Source organism: Hesperophylax consimilis, chromosome 19 (genome assembly GCF_061612785.1).
Source record: "Hesperophylax consimilis isolate HC1 chromosome 19, BYU_Hcon_1.0, whole genome shotgun sequence".
In the NCBI taxonomy this organism is placed as follows: Eukaryota; Metazoa; Arthropoda; class Insecta; order Trichoptera; family Limnephilidae; genus Hesperophylax; species Hesperophylax consimilis.
In genome coordinates this window covers 1,733,388-1,741,020 of record NC_142854.1, presented here as the reverse complement: position 1 = coordinate 1,741,020, position 7,633 = coordinate 1,733,388, and the positions used below count along the sequence as shown (strand labels likewise).

Below are 7,633 nucleotides of genomic sequence, written 5' to 3'. Positions count from 1 at the left end.
CGTATTTACAGTTATTGTACGGACGGTAAATTGTCTCGTACAGGGATCAAGTAAGATTTCGCGCATTTTTGAGGTATAATCGCTTGTGTTCATTATTACTGTCGCGTTGCCTTTATCTGTCGGTAAGAAATGCCTTAAGGGCTTTAGATTCTTCTAGTGATATATTTTTCTTAGGTTGTACGGCTTTTCTTAAGAATATGACAAGTGTCTTGTCTGATTATTTCAGCTTTGTTTAAGGGAAGTTTGGAGATGGATGATTCTACTGCGGTGATAATATCTTCTTTTGGAATTTTTGAAGGCGTTACACTAAAATTGAAACGTCAGGAACTACGTTACGTGGGCAAACCGAGAAAAAACGTGAGAATTCACATATTGTAAGGTTATTTCAACCTAGGAATGTTTCTTTCTTAAATGAGATAATATCTTCCCCGAAAAACGCTAAAAAAATTATCACCATTAGAGCAGCCCTTAAAGAAATTATCATTATCCTACCAATCATAATAATATATACAAATTATAATCAGTTTGGTTTTACAACTAAGTTGATAATGTTGACACTAAGATCCCATACTCTTCTGTAATTCTGACTCTTGACATGACCTGAGTATTTCATTCGCTCGGTTGTGTCTGACTTCTTCCATTTACTTCCATATATTATGCATCATATATTCTCCTTTCTTTGCTCATTCGCTCTACATGTCTAAGGGTCCCTATCTGAATATTATTCTTTCCAGATGTCCACTAATTTCAATATCATTTCTACAGCATTCAGTCTGCTTTCATCCTACCTCTTATATGTCTCACTGCCATGCATCAGGGTTGGTATCAACCCTCTCTTGTAGGCTGCTAGCCTCCCTAGTTCAATATCCTTTCCATCTCTTCTAACCTAGTGAATTCAAACAGATCACATAATATGTACAATAATAATATAAATTTGTGGTAATTTTATAGCCAAGATATTATTTTGAAAAATCTACTAGAAGTTCATGTCTCAAATATTATGTATTTTTATATCAATTTATTGATTGATTTATTCTACGAAAATTTTTGTGTAAATTTGATTTTTACTTTTTTTATCAATTTTCGGCCAAAAATTTGGCCCATTTGAATTTTTTTTTTGTTATATTGATTATAATTAGTACCTGCCTGGATTGTTGTTGCAAGAACAGGACGCAGAGATATTGATTATAATTAGGACCTGCCTGGATTGTGGTTGCAAGAACAGGACGCAGAGATATTGATTATAATTAGGACCTGCCTGGATTGTGGTTGCAAGAACAGGGAGCAGAGATATTGATTATAATTAGGACCTGCCTGGATTGTGGTTGCAAGAACAGGACGCAGAGATATTGTTTATAATTAGGACCTGCCTGGATTGTGGTTGCAAGAACAGGACGCAGAGATATTGATTATAATTAGGACCTGCCTGGATTGTGGTTGCAAGAACAGGACGCAGAGATATTGATTATAATTAGGACCTGCCTGGATTGTGGTTGCAAGAACAGGACGCAGAGATATTGATTATAATTAGGACCTGCCTGGATTGTGGTTGCAAGAACAGGACGCAGAGATATTGATTATAATTAGGACCTGCCTGGATTGTGGTTGCAAGAACAGGACGCAGAGATATTTTGTGAATGCATTGTAACTTCTAATTAAAACAGCGTTAATACATTGCTTGTTACGTAAATGTAAGGAAAATGATTCATAAATGAAGACAAGATGAAATTTATACGGCATATCGATAGGTATTGCAACTATCGCAATCAGAGTTGATATAAAGCACAGCACAATTGCTTATTGGAAGTGTTACACACTTTAAATATTAAAATTCCATTAAGATCCCCATGTGTTGTCAACTCTTTTTTTGCTAAAAACAATAACGGAAGTGAATATACACCAATACACACACTATAGGTATGTGTTGTTTGCATCATGTTATTTGTAGGTATTTAATTATTTAAGTTATTTTTTGACCTTATGGTGGAGTGTTTGCTCCGAATGGTTTAAAAAATAAAAATATTCAAACAAAGTTTTGTCTTTTTGGTTTAGTTACAGCGTTTTATTTTATTTATATGTTGCAAGACAGAGTTTATGTACATACTAAAATATTATAACTATGAATTATAATAAATTCCAAGGAGGGCACAAGGCATAGGGCACGGGGCGTGGCAAGGCCCTTCACTCACGAATAAACCGAAACCGAGAGCAGGTTGCCAACTGATTGACGACCGAGCTTCTCTCACGACGCTGCTCAAGTTTACGGTTTCAGTCATTACCTCAGATTGTTTAACCAAAGAAAAGCACCTTGTCTATCATTGTAATATTAAAAAATGTTTACTGTGATGGTGAAGACGCCATTAGCAACAAGTCTAAAAGAGAAATCTTGGGATATCCAGTACAACCCACGACAATTTTATTACGATACAAATTTTAGTCCAGACCGAGACAATACCATCTCCACAGGATCTTTAAATAACTTTGCAGTGTTCAAATATTAACCTAAGAAGTTATTTGACTGATAACTTTATAAGAATCACCAAAAACAGCCCTTTCGGCAGTGGAATCATACACATATGTGAAGGTAAATTCACTTTTTCTCCCGCTTCGCTCCAAGCTTTTCCGTTATGTTTTGAATAATCATGAAGGGAATTTTTCAACCTCCTGAACTCACATAGACTAGAGTTGTTAGAGACTGGTCGTGTCGGCGTTGAAAACTGGCCTTTGACAAGTTGTGTAGTGGGCGAACTGCCATTGAAATACACAGGACAGGGACTGATTTGATCGAATTTTTTTTTTTTTTTTTATAGTGAATACCTCACAAGAGTCCCAACTGCTCCCGTCTGGAGCCAGTGAGACTATGGCATCCCCAATCGGGGGATGTTGTGAGGCTGAAGGTAAGTGGGGAAGGGAAAGAGGAAGGTGGGGAAGTACCTGGCTATTCAGATCTAGTCACTAAACACTGCTAAAGCCATTTGGAGCAACGTTTCAATTCTGAATGGTGGTCTTACACCAGGGCGGTACTGGTAGTATCTTCCACTCTGGAACGTGCCGCAAATATACTATATATTATTTTAATTAATTAATTGTGAAATAACACAAATCAATCAAATAAAATTTATTTGCGCACGCCGGGTTCGAACCCGCGACCTTCGGAATGGCAGTCCAATGCGTTACCACTGGACTATGCCGGCCGTCTCCGGAATGGCTTAACTACATACAGGAGGCTCTGATGAAAATAATTTCTCTCGGGGCCTATGTTGTCTTTGGAGATGTTGTGTAGAGGGGCTTTTTGAGGAGTGAACACTGGTCTTGAAGAGACCCATGTTTTAGGATAGAGGAAACACAGCCGAGCTGTTCAACTCAAGAATGAGTCGTCAATGACAAATGTGTTCAAAAGTTAGGCGCACGTTTGTGCATGTTTACCAACTATGCACCCTTTGCCGAAGGAATCAATGACGCTAGTTCCTCAAAGCATCTTCCCCATTGACATGTCAGTAGAACAAGGAAAGCATTTCTATCTGACGCCTGTGCTCTGAGATTGTCCGTATCTGCGCAGGTGAAAAGGGGTTTGTTTTGGGGCTCCAGACCAGAGGTGGCTGCCAAATTCAACAGTGGGGCGCACTCGCGATTTGCACCTGATTTCATTGTACAGGGCATAGGACCAGAGATGTGCAAAATGGGTACCCAAAACCATTTGAAATGCAAAATGGAAATGGGTCAAAACTTTTCCATTTGAAAATGCAAAATGGTTTTTAGAAAAGCATTTCAAATGCAAAATGCAAAATACCTATTTTCAAAATGCATTGAAAATGCAAAATGGTTTCTCAGGTCAAACAATTAAAATAATTATAGAATTTTTAAACAAATTTGTCATTTAATAATGGACATCAATGTAGAACAAACATATTACATGATGGTAAATCCAAAAACACCACGACTACAGATTATGAAACCACAAAAAATTTGCGCGGGACTAATGTTGCCAACGTAAAAACATAGAAACTGCTATCTAACATTTAATATTGTCAGACCATTTATTAAATACACAAATTAATTTATCTAATCAAAAAAACACATTCTATGGTCCTATATTTAACTTGTTTCCCACAATCCATTCCACTCCTTAATAATATGTTTATGTTTTTTCTTATGTCTTTAAAATGTATTATTATATGTATAATTCATGTAAAAATGCTTTTTTGTAATTTGTTATTATATATCTTTAATTCACTATGCCTATGTAATATTTGACTCCTCCCACTTTTATAATGTGTTATATTCCGTCTCCCTCTGCTTTCCTATAAATATGCATGACCTCTGTCTTAGTTTTTAGTTATATTTCACATCCTGATGAAGCTCGACTGTAGCGAAACCGGTACCTAGATGTAATAATAAAAAAGTCGTGGTTAATAAACAAAGTGTTTTATTTGATTTAATATATAATGTCTAACCACAAAGTGATTGCTTCCTACGAAAAAATTTAATATTACAGCGTCATGGCCATGTTCAGTATTTGAATCAGTATTTTTTGTAATGGTATCACTCAATTACCAGGGCTCCTACCAGGGAGCAACTTGACAAATGTAAATTATCTCTCATAGCGAGGTTGAGGACCGACTGATATTTGGGGCTTATGAAAAAAAGATGAGTGGAGACAGTAGGAAGAATGTTGCAAAAAAGCATTTAAAATGGAAAATGCATTGAGAAAAGCATTTAAAATGCAAAATGGTTTTTAGAAAAGCATTTAAAATGCAAAATGGAAAATACCCATTTTGCATTTTGCATTTCCATTTGAAATGGATTTATTTGAAATAAAGCACATCTCTGCATAGGACACAAGACACCTGGTGGGGGCTCTAGGAAAACTTGACCTCCATGTGTACAATTTTGGCACCAATTTGGGACCCTCCCGAAGTGAGTTGAAATAATTTTTTCCAAGTCTTGTATCCTCAATGTATACCATTTTCACAGCATCCCATCCCCAAGATGACACATGCCCTACTAACTTATTTCCATCGGGGCCTCCTATGTAGAGTTAATGTTAAAAAATTGAAATAGAGCGCAAGTTGGGGCCTTAGGGCCACACAATGTCCTCTATCCAGGACACGAAGGTAGCGGTGCGCAGGAAGATTCGCGTGCAATTGTTTGTCTCCCAGATTGAGCTGAGTCCCGCCAGCAGCTGGGTGCAAGGCACCTCCGTATTGGGCGCCTGCAGTGGCGAGCCGCTGAAGTAACTCTAAAAGCCAACACATTTAGTTTAGTTTGGGTATATTACTGTGGGCATACAAACATTCATAACTCAACACAATGAGAATTCAACAAACACACCTTTAAAATGTTGAAGGTACTCTTAGTATCGCCCTGGTGTAAGACCACCATTCATAATTGAAATGTTGCTTGAAATAGCTGTGTTTGGTGATCAGATCTGATCTACCTTCATACAGGAGGATATTCACAACATACCCCAAATGAGGATGCCATAGTCTCACTGGCTCCAGACAGTGCGGTAGTTACTCTTGTGCAGTATTAAAAGTGATGAAAAAAAATAACCTATTTAACCTAGTTTTTCTTTCATCACTTTTCATGATTATCACTTTCTAAAAGTGTGTTGAATTGTCATTGTGTTGAGTTATCCGGTTACCTAAAAATCATATGAGGGGAATCAACATTTAATTTGAACTATTTTGATGTTCTACCACATTTGATGATGCCAGTAGTGATTTGCGGTCATTCTCAAAGGAGGTTCAATAAGAGTTTAAAGAAGAAAAATAATTCCTTTAATCTCCGTTCACTTAATCCTCAATCCACTGGTCCCAGACTCATTAAACTTTTAAATTGGTCCTCACCCCACAATTAATTTCGTACCAAAAATTGAAATCTATAAATATAAATTTTCAACCATAAGTTTAAATGTAATAATTTAAAAAATTTACTTGTGTGATGGACCAAATCTTTCGACTTTTTGTATGCCTTGAAAACAATTATATGTGTAAATGCGGATTAAATAATAACTTTCAATTTTTTTTTGACAGAAAAGTAACAATGATAAATTTGATATTTATTATTACATATAATAATTTTTTTTAAGATAATCCTCAAAGCACTCAGGGATGTGAAGGGCCGCATATTTCCTTTTCCGTGTTCAATAGGCATTATTGCTGCCTTAAAACACGCACGGGTTTGTTACGCTAATTCTCTTTCTAAACTCTAGTACTGCCTCATATTGAACACGCAAAAGGGCCACTTAGATATCATTGCCAATACTACAAAATGAGAGAGACACCTCATTATCTAAGGAGTGATTGGCATTTAATAAATGTATTCTTAGATGTCACTGGTATAAACGTTTTTGGTTTAGGCCGACACACGTGATGAGGGGTAAGGCTCTCGTCTAGCAAACCAGGGGTCGCGGGTTCAAATCCTAACGTGCGCACAATTATTCACAGTTTACTTATTAAGTATATTTGCGGCACGTTCCAGAGTGGAAGATACTCTCAGTATTGCCCTGGTGTAAGATCTGTATAGCCAGGTATTTCCACACCTTCCTCTTCCCCTACCCATTACGTTCAGCATCACAACGAATCCCAATTGGGGATGCCATAGCCTCACTGGCTCCAGACGATTGGGAGCAGTTGGGACTTTTGTGCGGTTTCACATATTCTATTAAATTTTTAACCCATTGGTCAGATGTCACAAGAGTCCCGGTTGTGAATGTTGTTTGCACATCAAACGAATATTGCAATCAGATGTAGAGAGGTGCGTACCTTTCACTTTACGAGATAGATTTTTGTTCTTATGAAATATTATAGGAATTATCTGTCCATAGGTGCATTTTGGATTCCGCTCCTATGGACAGATTTTTTTAATAAAGAGGTAGATTTCATGCAATGAAAGGCGTTACCTTAGTTCTTATAATTCAGCATAAATATATTAATCAGTCAATAAATGATTAAATATGCATTAATCCTTTTGTTATTTTTTTATTTATTGGTTGTCGCCGCACCAGCAAATTCTTCAATTTAGTGTGAGATTACACAACCCACCGATGGACTCCTAAAGTGGTGACTTTGACGTGATTCTCTAAGGTCCGATGCAACCTTCCAAGCAACATTTGCAAGGTTATGCATGCATGAGGGTGGAACAAATAACTCACGTGACAGTTGCCCGCCTTCTTGGGCTTCGCGCACACCTGTGTGCTGCTGCGCACTCCATCGGGCAGGTCTGTACTCGAGGGGAATACACTACTGCATTGGGTGTTGAGTAAACCCTCCATTGTTGTCTGCAATTAGAAGTTTTCTTTTAAATATTTTTATATTAATTTTAAATGTAGGTACACAATAGGCAAAGTTATTGTTACGTCCTTGGTTTATCTAGGAGAAGTAATAGATAAGTCCAGTTCCGATTTATAATACAGTCGAACTTGGTTATAACGATCACAGCAATAGCGAGTTCATGGCTATAATGAGCAATTACAAAACGATAATTTCTTATTTCTATTGTTGACTGTTATAACGAGGTTGATTCACTGATATACCTAGCAAATAATACAATTTCTGAATACATGAATAGTTGGGATTTATTCAAGAATTATTCCCGAAGTAAGTAGTGACATACAAATGGGCGGGAATTT

The 7,633-nt window shown here is 36.9% G+C and overlaps 1 protein-coding gene across 1 annotated transcript in view; it reads right to left on the bottom strand.

The window, feature by feature from the left end:
* Positions 1-4,409: 4,409 nt before the first annotated feature.
* LOC149414626 (transmembrane protease serine 9-like) overlaps positions 4,410-7,633 on the bottom strand; it is a 61,929-nt gene continuing 58,705 nt past the window's right edge. Inside the window, exons 13-14 of the mRNA XM_089642940.1 lie at positions 7,157-7,282; positions 4,410-5,239 (exon numbers count right to left, since the gene is read on the bottom strand). Of these exons, the coding sequence (XP_089499066.1) occupies positions 5,078-5,239; positions 7,157-7,282 (288 nt within the window). The 3' untranslated portion in view covers positions 4,410-5,077. The remainder of the gene's footprint in view (positions 5,240-7,156; positions 7,283-7,633) is intronic.